A 19,723-nucleotide genomic window follows, 5' to 3' on the forward strand; every position below is an offset into this window, starting at 1 on the left:
TGCCTGTTGATTGTGTATACCTGAGAATGTTATGGGATATTTTCTCATGCAGTGTGTGAATATAAGAGATTGGATTTGCTTTTGTAATGTTAATGTGTGGAGGTATTTGTGATTTTTTTAGGCATTTAATTATTCCCTTATTGAAAATTAAAGCTTGTAACATTGTAGTGAGCATAGCTAGAGGGTCATGTTTATAGAATTGGATATGAATTTCAGATTTATTACTAGCCTATTGACTTTAGAAAATTTATAAGTTCTGTGCCTCAGCTTTATAAAATGGGATAATTGTAAACCATGGGGAGAATTAAAGTTTATATATTACCTATGGTAATTTTAGGTTTACTATGTTATTCAGATTATTTCAAGATTAAATATGAACTGTTTTCTGTAATTAGGTGATAATTGGAAAGAAGCACGAAAACTCAATGTATCTACACAGCATATTTTGGTGCCCATGCACTTCAATGTGGAACTCTCTAAGGCTATGGTTTTCATGGATATAAAGATGCCCAAGTATGTATGAACTGTTTTATGCACTGTGGAATTTCTCAGTGTTTCTTTAGTTAAGGAAATACCATTTTTATTGATTCTTTTTTTGTGTGTGTGATAAAACATATGGTTAAACTATTTTTAAGTGGATAGCTTACTTTTGTTGGTAAGCCTTAAGTTCCTTCATACCACCATTACCTACCATCTGTCTCTAGAACTTTATCATTTTCTAGACTGAATGTAAATACCCATTAAATAATAATGCCCCATTCTGCTCTTTCCTGACCTCAGCCCCTGACAACTGACATTCTATTTTGTCTTATGAATTTGGCTATAAGTGAAGTCATCAAATATTTTACCTTTTTTATCTGGATTACTTAAGTTAGTATAAAGGGTTCAAATTTCATTCATGAAGTGTATGGCCAATAGAGTTTAGTCCTCTACTTTTTTTTATTGATCTGGCTTATTGTCTGATTGTTCTGTCCATTATTGTAAATGGGATTTTGAAGTCTCCTAATATTATTAGAGAGCTGTCTATTTCTCCTTGTTAATTCTATCAATGTTTGATTATATATTTTTGAGCTCTGATGGCTGGTGTATATATTTTATAATTTTTATATCTTTTTGTTGACATGACTCACAAATTTCATTATATAAATGTCCCTCTTTGTCCTTTGTTTGACTTGTAATCTGTTTTGATTTATTATAATTAATCCTTTTTTCATTGGATGATTATCTGTATGGAATGTCTTTTGAATTCCTTCACTTTTGACCTATGTTTTTTCTGGACCTAGAGTCTCTTATACATAGCATACAGATGGATCTTAATTGTTTTATTAATTCTGTCAACTTTATATCTTTTGGGAAGTTGAGAACATTTATATGTAAAGTAAATACTGATGGGGGATAATTTACTTTTGTTGGTAAGCCCTTTGTTATAGCTTGTTTTCTTTCTCATTTCGTGTATTATTGCCTTTATGTTTAGTTGATATTTGTTGTGAAATGTTTTTAATCTCACCTCATTTCTATTTTTTGTATGTTTTATAGATACTTTCTTTGAGGTTACCATGGAGATGACATATAATATCCTAAAGTTATTACAATCTGACTAAAATTTATACCAATTTAATTTCAGTTGTATGAAAAAAAAGTTTCCAGTTCCATCCCCTTCAGTTTGTTATTGATGGCACAATTTAAAATGTTATGTACTCTGTACCTATTAGCATAGATTTAGAGTTATTTTTATGCAATTGTCTTTTAAATCCTATAGAATATTATAAAATTGGAATTATAAACTAAAATTATAATAATATTTGTTTGTTCATGTATTCATCTTTACTGTGATCTTTATAATTTATTATTAACTGAAGCTTGAGCCCAAGACTCAAAGTAGAAAAGTCTGTTGAACTAGACCAGACCATTTAGCTAGTTTTTTCCTTAAATAGTTTTATATTATAGTAGGCTATTTCATCTCTTCTTCATATCAGCATCATTTTTCTTTTTTTGCATGCATTCCTCCTTGGCCAGAACTATTTTAAAATTTTATCAAAGACTCATCTAACAACCTACCAAACAGTTTCAGAATAATTGTTACTAGTAAGTTAGCAAAAGAATGCTCAAATGTTTGTGCTTTATTAAGTATAGGAAGAATACAGGGGATTCGGGTTATCCTGATCTTTTCCATATGGTATGTGGTGCGGACCTTGTTTTTACTTAAAGGGGAGACCTAAGAGACTCATCCCCTCCTCTCACCATTTTTTCCTACTTCTCTCTTTCCTTCTTTCTTTCTTTCTTTCTTTCTTTTTTTTTTTTTTTGCTTAATTTTAGTCCTCTTTTGGGATTTGAGATACCATCTACCCCAAGAAGCATTCTCTGACCATTCTCAAACTTTTTGTTTTTTGACTTTTAACTTATAGTGCCTCTTTTTGTTAGTAGACATTGTCCAGAGTCCTAAATCTTGTTCTTCTAGGCTTCCTTCTCTTATATAAATCAAAGTGTGTTTTAACTTGAGGTACAGGAATACCTGGAATTTTGGTTAAGTGAGAGAAGGAAAGACAGCCATTCCATATGTTCTCTTGCTTTTCATATTTCAGCTTTAGGTATGATTTGATTTTAGAGGTAAAGCTTAAATTCTTTCATTACTTCCCAGATGTCCCCCTGTCTATTTATTTGTAAAAATTTTCAGTCTGTGATAAAGAGCAAATATGTATATAATTTCCTTTTGTCAGCGTAAGAATTTAAATTTATTTTTTTCTGGGATAATTTACTTTTGTTTTTTCTTGGTAAATCCTGGATATTATAGGGTACCAGAAAAAAGAAAGGAGGAGATTGAGGGAAGAAAAGGGAAACTTATCTTGCTTTGGACTTGCTCTGTCAGTATATGATTAGAGAGAATATTATATCCTTGATATGGGGAATAGATTAGCATAATAGGATTAAAAATATCTGATTAAAATATCAAACATAATCACAGTCCCAAAATACCAATGGTTTAAAAAGGTGAAATGTCAGAAGTTATTTGGGTTTTATTTGTAAGCTCTTGAGTAACATCGAATGATATGATTATTATGTAAAATCCTGATACTCTACAAGTGTCAGCAACCTTTCTTTGAAGTTTGAACTGAATAAATTTTAAGGTACATAAAAGGAACCCTGTTATTTGGTAGGTAGAACTTTGGCACCTAGCATTGAACCCAGTGCCTCACACGTGAGAGACAGGGGCTCTACCACTGAGCTGCTGTCCCAGTCCTATAGATTTATTTTTTTGTGGTGCTGAGGCTTGAACCCAGTGCCTCACAGGTGCAAGGCAAGCATTGCATCACTGAGTCATAACCCCAGCCCCACATCTAGCATCTTGAGATTGTACAAATTGAATATTTTAAGAAAGTAAAGACTTTAGATGCATCAGTTGGACTGATCCATAATATGTAACTAAGTTTTACTAGGATGAATGGAATTGATTTTATATATATATAATATATATATTACTGAAGTCAAAGAAATCTTTTAAATTTTTGAAGAAACTCAAGATATATATTTCAGAAAGAAACTTTAGCAGTCACTATGCATAATTCAGAAAGGTAAGTTTTAGAGAAAAATACAGGGATCAAAATTGTGCATGAAAACTTTCCCTTGAGGTCTGTCTCTTTTTAAATTCTATGTCTTGTATCTGTAAGCAAAGTACACTGCCTAGGCCATTAAAAGCCTAATAAGATTCTCAACTCTGGTTTTGAGTCGTGGTTTTAGATATCTGATCTCATTGATGTGTTATCTGAACTTGCCGTAGTTTCTTCATAGGAACCATATGGGAACTTACAATCAATAGGGAATAAAAATAGTTTATATACCTCATAAATTGAGACCTACTTATGATAATATACAAAACACTTCCTTAAATATCTGTCACATAATAAACATGTGATAAATAGAAATTGCCATCTATACTTCGTAAATAGTAGAGAGGAAATAAATAGTAGAGAGGAAATAAATAGTAGAGAGGAAAACATTATTTCATTTATTTCCTCTCTACTATTTACTTAGTAAATTTTTATTTACTAAGTAAATAGTACATTTTTATTTATTTAGTAAATAGTAGAGAGGAAATAAGTGAAATAATGTTAGGAAATAAGTTATCCCATCTAATGAGACCAGTTAATAAGCTAAGACAGAAATTAGTGATTTGTAGTACTTTAAATCACATTTCATTATATTTGTATAATTTGAGGAATATATTCTTCTTTTTAATTAGTGTACTTAAATCAGAATGAAAGATCCTCTATAATCATTGTTATCTTTTTAAAACAGATTCAAGGTTTCTGGAGAATTACCTCTTGTTTCTTTACGAATCTCTGATAAAAAACTGCAAGGGATTATGGAATTGGTAGAAAGCATTCCAAAACCTATATTTACAACTGATGTATCTGCCCCTGTCAAATCAATTCAGGTAATGTTTTCAGAATTAACAAAAGATTGAATGAAAAAGAAAGCTCACTAATAGTATTTGAAACTACTATAGGAATTTCAGATAAACAATTTACATTTCGTTTGGAAAATAGACATTTTAAAATGTTGATGAAGTGGTAAAAAGTACAAATAGTTAAGGAAGTTATAAAATCTATTTGTCCTCACTTTGGTAGCCTCCAATCCTTCTCCCTAATGGTAATACTATTAATCCTTGTTTGTCTAGTTTTTCAGAAAGTGTTCATGGCATATCCTAGTGTGCATACACACACAAACACATGTTTGTATAATCTTATATTCATACAATTTAAATAAATGTGATCATTATTCTTATTGTTACCATTATTATTATATATTTTACATATCTTAAGAGATATTTTCATGTTAGCACCTTTTTCATGGTCATATAATATTGAATTATATAGATACGCCATCTTTTACGTAATATGTTCAGTTTTGGTGGATATTCATTTGTATTGTTATATGTATTTACAATTTTGGAAAGTGCTGCCTTGAACTTTCTTGTATATATATTTGGTTTTACTTTTATCCATAGGATGAATTCCTACAAGTGGGATTTTTTAGTAAAATACTGTGTGAATTTTAAATTTTGATGAATTTTGCCAAATTTCCTTTCTAAATTGACTTTTAATTTTTGATACTGCTAACAGTGAATGATGAATGTCTTTTTCTTTGCTTGCATTAATCTTGAATATCAGCAATCATTAACATTTTTTTCTAAGTGAAAAAGTGTTCTTTTGTTTTGATTTTCATTTCCTTATTAGTAAGATAGAACATATTTCCTAAGTTTAACTGACTTTGAATTTCTTTCTGGAAACACTGATTCATGTTTAGTGTACATTTTTTATTAGACTGTAGTTTGTCACTCAAAATTACTTTTCCATTTTGTTGTTTGTTTTTTGTGACACAGATACATTTTTTAAACCATATAAAACATATCTGTTTTTCTCTGTCTATACTTCTGTCAGTGCTAGGGATTGAACCCAGGGCCTTGTTCATGCTGCACAAGTGCTGTATCACTGAGCCACATCCCCAGTCCTCCTTTTTAAAAAAAATACAGTCAAAATTAGTAGGTTTTTATTTCCCTTTATGATTTCTGGGTTTCGTATTATATATGTTTTCTCATTCCAAGATAATTTTAGAAAGAAAATATCCAATCATATTTTTCTTTGATAATTTCTTCAGAGGGTGTATGTTTGGACAAGTGGGGCTATCTCCTTTGGAATATCAGTGAGTGAGGCTGCTGTAACCAGGACCCATGGGACAAGGCTGTGTTTAGGCTTTCCTTATTAAATATGATAAAATAATGTTTTTCTTTTAGTCATTCTTTCACTAGATTGAGAAATTATTCTTCCTAGTTGGTTGAACATTTATTTGGATAGATATTGCAATGACTTTTCTTTATCTGTTGAGATGATCTTAATGTAATCTGTTTAAAAACTCATGAGAATAGTTTGATAGGGCTTCATAAGGTAGCCATAAAATTCTCTTTGCAAAAGTCTTCCGAAAGTCTTCAAGGAAGCTTATGGTGATTCTGTTAATAAAAGCAAAAATATGTAAAGATTTTTGAGCAAGAGTGGTGGACAAATAAGTAAATGTTCGTTTATTCATCAGTGAAATACAATTTAGCAGTGAAAATTGGTGAACTGTTGGTACAATTAAAATTTAGATTATTTTGTAAAAGAAGGAAGTTTCAGGAAAATATATGTAATAATCCCCTTTTCTATAGTTTAGAAAGAGTTACACTAAATATTATATTAAATGAGAATAATAATAAGTAACATTAAAATTATAAAACTACTTTAAAATCTACATTGTATAATGTACCTTCCTAATTTAGGCTTTATTTCTTCTCAGATCTTTCAAATTGAGTGTCTTGTCCAAGTTGATAATTTTGAATAAAAAGTTATTGTGCTACTTGACAGCGAATTGTTTTGTTTCCTCCCTGCAGGTTCAAGCATATACTGGTTTAGGACCGTCACATATTTCACAGAAAATAATTCCTGTCTTGGAACTTCCACGTATTACTGAGGATGGTAAAATGAGATTGCTTAAGGAATTTTTTGTTATTATACATATATTATTAAAATAATTTTTATTTGAAGCATATTTTCCTCATATGAGATTTAGAGGAGGTTAAATATTTTTTGCTTTTAACCTAGGTTTTCTGTAAAAAAAATTATAAGAGAAAACTAATAAATTTATTAACATTTACATCTCATTTTTACATTGGCGACATTAGAGATTAGTAACTCAAAGGGCAATTAAAATTTGGGCTTATATACCAATTTGTGTTAAACAAAGGAGTTTGGGGCTGCTATGCTTGGGGAGGGAACTTTCAGAAAGGTAACCAGGAGAGATATGGTATATAAGGATAAGATTCATTATGTTGAATAAAGGCAGCATCTTCCCCTTTGATAAGAATTTCTCATGATTAAGAGTTATTTTTCTGGTATAGAGAAGGAGACATCCTTACAAAGGTATAATTCCTTTATAAATTTTAATATTCCTTATAAAAGGGAAACTTATGCTGTGTCTTTAGAGCTGCTCTGTGTATGTTGTTTCTCAAAGTAATGAACTCAATATGACCCCTTTGTCAAAAAGAAATGGAATAGTCATATAAAAAAAAAGGCAGTTACAGATATTTTTATATTATGAAGACATTTTCACTAAAATAATACAATTTGGATATTCCTTAAAGTTGCTTTTGTAATAGGATTTTTCTTTTTCTCTTCTTTTTTTTTTTTTTTTTTTTGGTATAAGTTGAATTTGTAATGCCAAGAATCACTAGTAAGTGAATAATGTTTATTGAACTTGGGATTAAAAAAACTCCACAATACTATGTAGATGTCTAATTTGTAATGTGGTAGTTATTTTGAGAACTTGCTATAGGAAAAACTTTATATAGTTTTTTAAGTGAAGAAAAAATCAAGTTTTAATATCCAAATTAACATGAAAATATTATAAATATTCTAATATCTACTTTTTTTTATGACCACACTGGAAAAAAACTGTTATCTATTTTTAAGATTAAAAAAGGCTAAATGTTGAATGTTTTAAAAGTGCCATCTTTATCCCATTTTCTAAGGAATGCATTTTTTTGTGTGGTGACCAGAGAGGAAATTGAGTGAGGTCATGTACTCTTTCTTAACCTCAATTTTAGGTTGTTAGGGATATGTTTCAGATTATTTTAGGTTCCTTTAGAGCTCTTTATAGTTTTATCAGTGGTTGAATGTTTTTCATGATTTTGATCTTTTTAAATGTTTCTTCTTGGCCAGGGGGATATCTAAATACATGGAGGGAGGGAGGGATGAAAGGAGGGAGGGGAGAGAGAGAGAGAGAGAGAGAGAGAGAGAGAGAGAGAGAGAGAGAGAGAGAGAGAGAGAAAGAAATAGTTAAATAGTTGTATAATGTGTAGTAGTTTAACAGTGAATAGTAATCTCCCTTTATCCATGGAAGATATATTCTAATACTCCTATTGGATGTCTGAAATCACAGATAGTGCCAAATTCTATTAATACTGTGTGTGTGTGTGTGTGTAATCTGTGATTAAGTTCAGTGTGCTTTTCACCTTAGTTAAGTACTTGATACTGCATGATGAGTATAACTAACAGTATGACAGCGAAACTAGCATGAATTTATTTATTTATTTTTGGCATAGTTTCACAGAGTCATCATTCCTGGAGTGGATCTTGGCAGCATCAGCATATGGTTTTTTCTTTCCTTAAAAATTACGCATTTGGGGCTGGGGATGTGACTCAGGCGGTAGCGCGCTGGCCTGGCTCGATCCTCAGCACCACATACCAACAAAGATGTTGTGTCCGCCGAGAACTAAAAAATAAATATTAAAAAATTCTCTCTCTCTCTCTCCCTCCCCCCTCTCTCCCCCCTCTCTTTCTAAAAAAAAAAAAATTCGAGAACTAAAAAATAAATATTAAAAAATTCTCTCTCTCTCTCTCCCTCCCCCCTCTCTCCCCCCTCTCTTTCTAAAAAAAAAAAAATTACGGTATTTTATCTTTTCACTTAAAAGGAATCATTTTATGGCTTCTCTCTGGCATGTTTGAATTGCTACCATCACTACTCTTGGGCTTTGGGGCCAATATGGAATAAAATAAGGGTTACTTATACACATACAATACAGTTCTACAAGAGTCCATCTGATAATCATAATGGTTGCTAAATGACTAATGGATAGGTATTGTATGCAGTATGAATACTGAAGGAGTCCAGGTAATTGTGCCCCCAAAGTATGCTATTTTAAATTAAAGGTCTTTGGAGAGCAGTAGATGCTGGAAAAGGTTTTTTCAAGATACCACACAAAGATTAGAACTGCCAAAGATGGAAAACAATGATCTTTAGTTAAACTAATGTCTGTCGGAAGGAAAATTAAAGAATATAACCATACCTAGAATGAATTTGTTATAAGCTATTATCTGTCTCTTAGGACCATTCAATTCCCAAAGAGAATCATTTACATTATCTGAGCACTCAGTCTATTCATTTACCTAAAATCATTTACTACCCCTCCAATTGTGTATTTCACTGACCTCTTTGGGTTGTTTCAATTATCACAATCCTGTGATTCTCCCCTGTGCATGTTAATAATATATGTATCTTTTTTTCCTATTATTAGTTCATGCCAGCAAACTTGCAGACTTTTTCAGAGAGAAGGGAAACTTCTTTCTTTGCCCCTATAATATACTGACAAAGGAATAATTCATATCCGGAGTGGAATAGTGCAAGATTTTCTAATGCTACTTAGGATAGCGTGCAGTTTAAAATTTTGGAATTCTTGGAATTTTTCATTTAATATTTTTGAGCTGTGGGTGACTGTGGGTAACTGGAATCACATAAAAACAAAACTACAAATGGGGTGGGAGATTGCTTCATTCAAATTTCAGGGCCTGTCTTCTGCTGCTAATATTGCAGAGTTTATATCTAAGTCCTGTTAGACTGTTCAGATAAATGAGCATTTTAGCATGTTACTTTGAGTATTCATGATATGTAAAGTCTTGAGTGTTGTCATTTACTGTAAAATATTCTTATGAAACTTTGAAATAGACTAATGATTTCATAAGGTGATCTTTAAAGATTACATTTTATAGTTTTTCTATACTTTTTTGTAATCAAGAATGTTATTTGTTCAAAAGTAATTTTATATTCTTTTCCATTTACTTTAATTCTTAGATTTCTATTAAATTTTAAAATAAATAGATCCATAGTGTTTCATTTCAGAATATTTATTACAGTGTTATTATTAAATTGATCATTTTTTTATTATTGACTGAAACAATATTCTTGAAATTTAGACTCAGAAGAAGAATTTTTTGATGCACCATGTAGTCCCTTGGGAGAGTTTCCTCAAGTTCCAGTTAGAGTTAAAAGTTCTCAACACAAAAAATTACAAAAGCAAGATTGTTCAGTAAATTTGACTGAGATTAAAATGCGATTTGAAGTAGCAGAGGTATGTGATATGGTAAATTAATAACAGTTTTTTAAATTGTCATGTCTACCATTTACAACCTCATTGCTAATAGGTACTGCATCCCAATTAAATGATGTAAATTTTCTGTATGGTGGTTCCCTTTCATCCTCCCCTTTCTTTTGTTTGAAGAATAGCTTCTTTAATCAAGAATTAGGTGTTTGGATATGATACATTGTGGGTTTTCAATACATATTTCTTAAAAATTATTATAAAAAGTGGAGTGGTGATTATATGTGGAATGGTGATTATAAAATTGCTTCTAAATTTTAAATACATAGTACATTATTTATATCATGTGTATGTGCAAATACATTTCATATATCCATATATAGCCACTATGCAAATAAATGTGATTTTTGTTTTAATAGTAGTAATTTAATTTTCCATTCTTCTTCAGGTTTTGATTCAATTTTATCACCTTGTGGGAGATTGTGAACTACCTGTGGTAGAAATTGATGTTTTAGGATTAGGCACAGAAGTTGAACTTAGAACATTTGATTTGAAAGCAAGTGCCTTTTTGAAAGAGTTCTGCTTAAAATGCCCAGAATACTTAGGTAAGAATCTCTATTTCTTAAAAATAAATAAATTAATTTTATTACTTAACTACATGCTAGAGAACTTTTAATTATTTTAGTGTTCGAATATTTATAGTATATTTGCTCAAATATTCTCGGAGAAATATTGTGTTTATACTATTACTATTATATTGTGTTTGTACTAGTCTATTTTCCATTGATATAACAAAATACCTGAGACTGAGTTATAAGTATAGAAAAGAAGTTTAATTACCTCATAAATTTGGAAGTTGAAAGGCTGAGCTTCAGTGGCTGCATTTATTTGGCCTCTGGTGATTATCTTTTGGTGGGTGGTATGACAGCAGGAGCATATGTAGTGGAGATCACCTGGTGAGACAGGAAGCCAGAAGCTGATTCAAGGGTCAGTCTCACTCTGTTGTAACTATTCACTATAATGGATACTAACTGGGATCCCACAAGAACTATATTAATGCTTCCTCTGGACAGTGTCCCCAATGACCTTATCATTTCGAACTAAACTCTACCTCTTTAAGGTTTGACCACCTTAACACAACATCCCTGAGGACCAAGCCGCCAGCACACTAATCCTTGGGAGACAAACCACGTCCAAACCTTAGCAGAATTAGTCTTTGGCTTTTCATCTTACACTTGGTAGTCTGAGGAAGGGGTAGACCAGAGACAAAATGAAGATAATTTTTTTTCATTAAGGAAAATCAAATGTGATTAAATCTTAAAGCTACATTTAATATAGGAACACTAAATTAATTTCCTATTACTGCTGTAACAATTTACTATGAACTTGACAGAAATCTGATGTAAGTCCTACTGTACAGAGAAAACTGTTATATGATTTATGAATATGTCAGAATGAACCCCAGTATCATGTATAACTATAAAGCATTAAGGAAAAAAAAAAGAGACCTGAGAAAATAAATTAAGGGGTCAGTGAGAGTTCCTTTTTGGAGGCTCTAGAGGAGGATCCATTTCCCTGTTTATTATGTTGTTGACTAAATTCATTTGCACATGATTTAAGTTTGTTTTCTTGTTACCTGTTAGCTGTTGTTAATGCCTACAGGTTTCTATTCAGTCTTGCATTATATCCTCCTACATCTCAGACCCAGCAAAGGGTATCAGATTCTTACAGGGTTATTTCTAACATCCTCTTCTACTTTTTGCTTCCACTCTTAACTCAGGCAGATAATCAAACATAATCTCCATTTAACTATAATCACATCTTCCAAGTTCATTTTGTCATATAATCCCGTAAGATCACAATGTAGGAATCTTGTCTTGTTTTTCTTGTTTTTGATGGGAATAGTATTCTGTCTATCACAAAACTTTTAAGTTTTCCAGAATCATAATGGATCTGTTATATCTAAGAAAATAGTCCTGTTTTCTTTGTTAGGGATTTAGGTAGATACTATTTATATTTCTTCTTTTATGTTTTTTTAATCCATAGTTTACATTAAAAGTTCATAATTTACATCAGAGTTCACTCATTATGTTATACATGTATGCATTTAGACAAAACTATAATAGCAAGTATCCACCATTATATTTATCTAAAGGTTAGTTTTACAATGCTAAAAATCTTCTGTGCTTCATCTTATTCATCATTCCCTCCCCTATAACAAGTGGCAGTCACTGATCTTTTTATTATCTCCAAATTTATACCTTTTCAAGCATGTCATATAATTGGAATCATATAGTATGTATCTTTTTTCTGATTGAATTCTTTCATTCAGTAATATGTATTTAAATTGTTTTTATATCTTTTCATGGCTTGATAGCGTTTTTTTAAAGCTGGAATAATGTTTCATTGTCTAGGTTGTTATGGTATATTTAATCCATTCACCTACTGAAAGATTTCTTAGTTGTTTCCAGATTCTTCCAGTTATGAATAAAGCTGCTGGGTGTTTGTGTAGATGTTTTTGTTTTCTTTCGGTAAATGCCAGAATCTGCAATTATAGAATCACATGGTGAGAGTGTAATGTAGTTCAGTAAGGAACTGCCATACTATTTTCCAAAGTGGTTGTACCATTATGCATTTCAACTGGTGATAAATAAGAGTGCCAACATTTGGTGGTATTGTAATTCTGGATTTGGGTCATTCTAATAGGTACGTAGTAATAATTTGCATATCTCTGTGACATATGGTGTGAAACCATTTTTCATTTACTTATTTGCTGTATATATACCTTATTTGGTGAGTTGTCAAGATCTGTGGCCCATTTTTTAATCAGATTAAGTAGTACAGCCCTTATCTCTTACTAAGAAGATCACGTATGTAGCAGATTCAAAATTTTATTATGCTTGTTCTTTTGTAACCAAGAAGCAGTTTTCTTTGATAATTGGAAAGAAAAGTATACCAGCTCAATAGTGTTCTGTAATGCTCCAGAAGTATTAGAACAGTTGTTAATTTACACTTTAGCTTATTTTTGTTTTCTCAAGAGCAAAGGATAAGAAAACCCTTGAAAATAAAACACAGGGCATACAGTTTTCACTGTACTCATTTGGCCTTGTTGTCTTGAGAGAGAGCAAATAGCACAGTTTCTCATGAAAGGTAGATGATCAATAAATATTTGTTCAGTGAATTAATAAGTGTGTAAACAAAGTGTGGATCTTCTTGGGGGTAAAAGTGTGGTTAGCACCGGCATTAGAAAGCTGGTTTATATGCTAATAACCTTTTAAGTTTGGAGGATTTTGTGGTGTTTTTCCCTTAAGAATAATATAGTTTTTTTTTTCTCCCAGTCTCTACATATTGACTTCTAATAGACATAAGTAATTTGATGATGATGGTAATGATTTTAAAAGGCATTATATGAAAATCTCTCCTATGGTAGTTTTCCTACAATGGCAGATTTTGAGCAGAAGCAATAATATAATTAAAACAGATTATGTGGTAATAGAGTTAATTTAATCTAAACTGTATATAAAAACTTTTTCATCACATTCCTGATCTGTCTTCTCAACAACTCGGTTTTCTAGGATTGATGACTTTTCTCTAGGGATTTTTATGACCTGGGGCTATAAGTCTCTTCATGTCCTTTCATTTAATAGATTGCTAATTTTTCTTACCTTACCTACTGTCTAGGGTTAGGAAGGTTGAGACTTCAGTATTGAGGCACAAAGGAAGGGAATGAAATTGTATGGAAAAATTACACTTGTAGAATATAAAAAATGAAGGGAACTGAGTAAGTATATTCCAAGGACTAGAACTGGTACAGAAAAGCCTTTTTCAATTATGTTATTATTAATATTCCCTACCTTTATTTTGAATTAATTTTCCTACCAATAGATAATTAAAAATTTTATTTTTAGATGAAAACAAGAAACCTGTTTATTTGGTCACAACACTGGATAACACAATGGAAGATCTGTTAACATTGGAATATGTGAAGGTAACTGGTTCCATTTTTATCTGCTTGATAGGTTAAGTGTGCTGCTGAAATTTTATATCAAGTTTTGAAAGTTTAGTAATATTTTGTTTGTTTAATATTTAGTCCTAGTGTAATCTCAGTAACTCCTGTCTTGATAATAAGAATGATAATATGCAACATGTATTGAATACTTGCTGTGTGTGCTATGTGCTGGAGAAGCCCATACTTAACAAATTTCTTTTGTTCTAGTAAGGAAATTGCTTTGTTCTTGTGAAGCACTTGCCTTTTTCCATAAATGTATATACTTAACCTAAAATCTGTAATCTATATATAGTTACTGTATACATACATACCCCGGGAAAATTATATAAATGCATGTTAGGACTATTATTAATTATGTGAACATATTTTCCTAAGATATGCTAATAGACTTGTTTTCTCTTTTGATAGGCTGAAAATAATGCACCTGATTTGAAAAGTACCTATAACAATGTTTTACAACTGCTTAAGGTATGATTGAATAACAATTTACTTTTAATTGTGTGTATTTTTTTTGTCCAAGTGTATTATGAAAATTATCTCTCATTATAAAATCCTTGAGGATAAAACAGTATTATAAATTGTATCCTTGATAGCACAAAACGTAAGTCCTTATAGAGACTACACAAGCAAATTTTTATTGACCTGTTATTAAAATCAGCTTCGTTCTTTAGGTGAATTTTTCATCTTTGGATATTCATTTACATACTGAAGCACTTCTGAATACAATGAGTTATCTCAATAACATCCTTCCACAATCAGTGGAAAAACCAACCTCAGTGTCTGTTCCAGAGACTGAAGACAAAGGAGATGTCATTAAAAAATTGGGTATCTTTCTTTAAAATTCAACTGCAATTTCTTTTTTAAACAAGTAGATCATTAAATTTAGGACTGGGACTTATTGTTAACTTATATTAATGACTTCAGGATTCTGGTGTATAGACTACTATCCAAAGGATTCATGATTTATTGAGTTAATTTTAGAAAATAATATTAAAGGCAAAGGAAACCAATTACTGCTGAAGAAAAGATTTTTGTCATGCAGCTGATTATACAGAAGATTATACAGTAGAAGTATTTGATTTGGATTAAAATTCATGCATTTAATAATTAAATAGCATTATTTTAGATTAAGAGGAATGTAAGCCTTGGTAACTTAGCCATGACCCTATTTCAAAATAAAAAATGAAATAGCTCAGTGGGGAAGTGCCGTATGATTCAATCCCCAGTACCACAGAACAAATAAAAAAACTAACAAAATTTGAGTAATATCAGAGTTGTGAATTATTTGTGTGTGTACATTTTTTTTTTCTTCTTTTAGTGCTAAGGATCAAACCTAGGGTCTCATACATGCTAGGCAAGCACTTTGCCAAATGAGCTACATCCCCAGTTTTGTTCAGAGTGTATTTTTAATCAGAATAAATTGAGTATCCCAGTCCAAAAATTTGAAATTCTTCAAAATCTGAAACTTTTTAAGTCTCCTGTGTGCTAAAATGTTTTAGATTTTGGAGCCCTGTTTTGGATTTTTGGATTAGGTGTGCTCAGCCTATTACTATTTAAAAGCAACAAAAATTTATAATTTTCACAATGATAGGTGTTTCCTAGTAGACATCAAGTCTTAGAAGTTTAGAATTTTATAGCTACAGTTGCTTAGTTTCAAATAAGTAGTCTCCCCTAGGAACAGTATTTCATTTTGCTTTTTTTTTTCATTAGGTATGATAATTCTTTAGAAATCCTAAGCCAGTAGGAATTATCTTATTTTGCTTTTAGTTGATGCAAAGCAGACTTTTAATATCATTATTTATTTTGATAGTTCAGTTACTTTTTAAGTGTAGTATGGTAACTGCTAAACTTTTCCTTTTATTTTACAATATGACTTTTTTTTATAGCTTTAAAACTATCCATGAATGAAGATACTATAACCTTGCAGATTTTAGCAGAATTATCATGTATACGGATTTTTATTCAAGATCAGAAACATAACATTGCCGAAATTAAGATTGAAGGTAATAAATCTCATAAAATAAATCCAATAAATAATTAAATGAAAGAAATAAAAACTATTAGTCATCTTTTTATTTCCTTAGGACTTGATTCTGAAATGATTATGAGGACTTCAGTTATGGAAATAAATGCCAAGCTAAGGAATATAATTGTTTTGGATTCTGATATAATGGCTATGTACAAAAAGGTAAGAATTTGTTTTCATTAATACTACATCACTAAATATGATTGTCCTTAAAGAGTGGTCATACTTTGCTAAATTTTAGCAATGTGTATGAGTTTTATAGTCAGGCATAATCAGATTATCTTGGCTCTATTCCTTAGTAGTTGTGTGATCCTTAGCAAATTACCTAATCTCAAATTTCATTTCTTTTCTTCGAATACCCTGCATGTTATAATGAGTTTCAGATGCCAACATCAGAAGGGCTGAGATTTTTTTGAAGCTTATTTCCAGGGATGCTAATCAATATAGCTGTTATGTTAAGAGAGCTGTTTGAACTGAATGCTTAGTGACTGAAGAGTAGGTGTTTTGTTACTGGGTATAAAATAGTAGGGATTCTGGATTTGATACTTTTGTGGAGTTGGACAGATAATTCTTGAATAATGAGGTCTGAAGAGTGAAGGAATATTAAATAGTAAGATCAGAAAACCCGTACTTCTTGAGCCAGGAAGTCACCATTTGGAATTTGACAAGAAGAAAGGAGAAATGCACAAATGGACTTAAGAGTATTCTAATCAGCTTTTTCACTGCTGTGACTCAAAGACCTGACTAGAACAGTTTATAAGAAGGAAAAGTTTATTTTGGGACTCATGGTTTCAGAGGTCCATAGAACATTTGCCTGTTTCTCTAGGTCTCAGAAATGGAACATTCTGGGTGACCCTGTCCCTTTTTCTCATGGCATTTAACTGATATGTTTGGTGGCTCCTACATGGGACCAAATATCCTACTGTGTCACAGCAGAAGGGGACCTTGAAAGATATTGTCCAAGGAGGATTTCTTATTCTTCCCCCAGGTATAGTTTTCTCATATCCTTGTCCCTAGAATTTTGAATCTTCACCTGAACCTTGATGGCCAGGATTTCTGCCCTTTTGTATCTTAACATTTTGTTCTGAGAAGCGGATAATCCTGGTGGTTCTTTGGACTTTTTTGCATTGGAGTCTTCTTTTCTTTTCCAGGAATATACCAAGGAATACTCTGTCTGATGTTCTACTTTGTCTTTCTCATGATCTCCCAGAGAGGTCCATGAAGTACCTTCAGCTGAGTGTGAACTAGTCTTGTGTTTATGGCTTCCAGGGTTTCATTATCTCACATTAGTTCACAGTCCATCTTTATCACTTTGTTTTGTTTTTATCCTGAGGCATTTTACCTATCTTGTATGGTACCTGGCATCTCTCTATCCTGCTTTCTACCACAAGTGAGCTGGTGCTTATTTTCTGACTTTCCTTGAAGATGAAAGTTTTCCCTTATGTTTTAGGGTGTTTTGTTGTCAAGAGACCTTCTATTTCTAATGGTTCCACGAAAAATTGTGATAGTTTATTTGGTTTATTCTTGTTTTAGGGTTTGGAATGACTTTCTCTCTAGTTCATGCATCCTAGACAGAAGCATACTGTAGACTTCTTTTCAGACCTCATATCTTTGACTCTTGAGGATTATTTATGCTATGGTTGGAATTTATTTGCCTGTTGATGGTTCTTCAGCTCCCTGTTCTTGCTTCTAGAATTTAAGAGAGTTGACAAGACAGTAAATTAGTGTCCTTCCCATGTTCCAAAGTATTAGAATACATTTTACGTCTTCTGTCGTCTATACCATTTTTAACTGGTATTACAGAACTTGAAATTTTAAGCCTTTGTAAGTAATTCCAAATTGACAATTAAGATGGGTCTTCACAAACCAATAAGGAATGAGGAGTATAGAAATAGGAGATCCCTTTAAAGAATCTGGGAAATCTGTTCCTATATCTCAGATCAAGAGAAGGTAGTTTTTAGTAAGTTGTAAATATAGTTTTTTTTCAGACTTTTGAAAGTGAGCGAGGATTTTTCATTTAAATGATGACTCTTGGATACAAAAGTATAAACTCTTAAGTGAGAATGCATATGCTGAAATTTTCTCTTCATTAAAAATAAAATGCTGAGCCATACCTACTAACATGATTTCATGACCTACAAAGGGAGCTGCCACCATCAGTTTGAAAAACTGTGTAGTGTAGGTTCTAATAAAGCAGTGAGAATTGTAGCCTCATTTGTGCTGGCTTGAATATGTGGGATATTTTCCAAATATGTATGTCTTTTATTATATTTTGCTTTGTTTTGTTTTTATCCTGAGGCATTTTACTTAAAAAATGGATTCTAATCATTGGAATGTTCTCTCATTAAGGCTGTGTATATCACTGGAAAAGAAGTTTTCAGCTTCAAAATGGTTTTTTACACGAATGTAACTGCTGGTTCTGCAGACACAGATATGAATGTGGTTGACGTTGGGTTTAATTTAACTGTTGGTTGCATTGAAGTCGTTTTTGTCACAAAATTTCTATATTCCATAATAGTAAGTATTTTAATTATTTTTATTCTTTTATACTAGTTTGGAATTGGTGTATTAATTAGATAATCAAACCAATGAACAATAGCAAGAATTCCTTGCTTTTTAAAAAAATTTAATAATTTTCTGTGTACCATTTATAATAGTGACTGAAATGGTCAGTACCTTGTTTATATAACATCATTTTCACATGGGTATATTTTATTTAATTGAAATTATATTTTATATATTACCACATTAATATATGTAGCATTATTGTTATATACTATATATTAATCGAAATCTTTTATATATTATTGACTTAAGTATTTGCTTTGCCTGATTTCCAGCTCCAATTTTAAAAATGCCAAACACAAGTTTGTTTTGGTCTCATGTCATTATTAAGAAAATTACATTTCTTATTTCTTTATAATTCTGTGGATGTTTGGATACTTCAAGAACTGATGTGATTCCTATATGACTTTGTGCTAAAACTTCTGCGTTTTTAGTTGTGCTTTTCATATTTTATTTTCTGTTTTACCATTGCCATCACTATTTTTTCCTGTGAGTGTCATACCTGTCTTTATGATGTCACTTTTTTAAAAAATCTTTTGTTTCTAAATTTTGGTGTATAAACTAGATAATCAAATCTAAGGATATAAATAGAATAAATAGGCCAAGTATGGCAAGTATGCATATGTATTGTACATATACAACATGGCATACATATTGATAAGATTAGCAGTTTTTATAAGAAAGGGATTCATATATTTACTTGGATATATTTGGGGGCTATGGAGCCCTCTTTTGTTATTTTAGAGTTTTAATCACTTAGAACTTTTGTGATTTTTTTCAAATTGAGGTTACCATATAGGTTTGTAGACATAATATAAGGATGAACAAATCTTCGTCTAATTTATGTTTATTACTCAAAACATTATGTCACTGAGCCCTCTTATGATACCCTTTTATTTAAAAATTACTGAAAATAAAATGTAGGTTCTTTTCAGAATGTGAAAATTAATTTTAATCAGATATATTTTATTATTAAGGTAATTTTTCTAGAATTTTAGAAATTTGAAAACTTACTTGAGAATCCTTGAAGAAAGATATTTTATCTTTTCTTTTAAAATTTTACAAACATAGATGGCCTCTCTTCAATGAGGTTGTATGTGGAAATATGATTGTTTTACTTTCAGAGAAGGTATACTAATAAAAGGAATAGGTATCAGTGAAACATTCCCCGTCCTTATTTTGCTTTGTTTAAGAGACTAGATTTTTATTTTATCAATAT

The 19,723-nt window shown here is 31.1% G+C and overlaps 1 protein-coding gene across 4 annotated transcripts in view; it reads left to right on the forward strand.

Moving 5' to 3' along the window:
* Window positions 1–19,723, forward strand: part of VPS13A (vacuolar protein sorting 13 homolog A) — a 250,011-nt gene that overhangs the window by 85,650 nt on the left and 144,638 nt on the right. For all 4 annotated transcript variants that reach the window (XR_014020362.1, XM_081278758.1, XM_081278759.1 and 1 more), the window contains exons 22-32: window positions 396–513; window positions 4,294–4,432; window positions 6,422–6,506; window positions 9,780–9,934; window positions 10,353–10,509; window positions 13,813–13,892; window positions 14,322–14,381; window positions 14,585–14,738; window positions 15,800–15,916; window positions 15,998–16,101; window positions 18,289–18,456. Coding sequence is in view for 3 of the 4 variants with exons in the window: in XM_081278758.1 (XP_081134884.1) it covers window positions 396–513; window positions 4,294–4,432; window positions 6,422–6,506; window positions 9,780–9,934; window positions 10,353–10,509; window positions 13,813–13,892; window positions 14,322–14,381; window positions 14,585–14,738; window positions 15,800–15,916; window positions 15,998–16,101; window positions 18,289–18,456 (1,337 nt within the window). In the remaining variant the exon portion in view is untranslated. The remainder of the gene's footprint in view (window positions 1–395; window positions 514–4,293; window positions 4,433–6,421; window positions 6,507–9,779; window positions 9,935–10,352; window positions 10,510–13,812; window positions 13,893–14,321; window positions 14,382–14,584; window positions 14,739–15,799; window positions 15,917–15,997; window positions 16,102–18,288; window positions 18,457–19,723) is intronic.

This window comes from Spermophilus citellus (genome assembly GCF_964194105.1).
Source record: "Spermophilus citellus genome assembly, chromosome: 2".
NCBI lineage: Eukaryota > Metazoa > Chordata > Mammalia > Rodentia > Sciuridae > Spermophilus > Spermophilus citellus.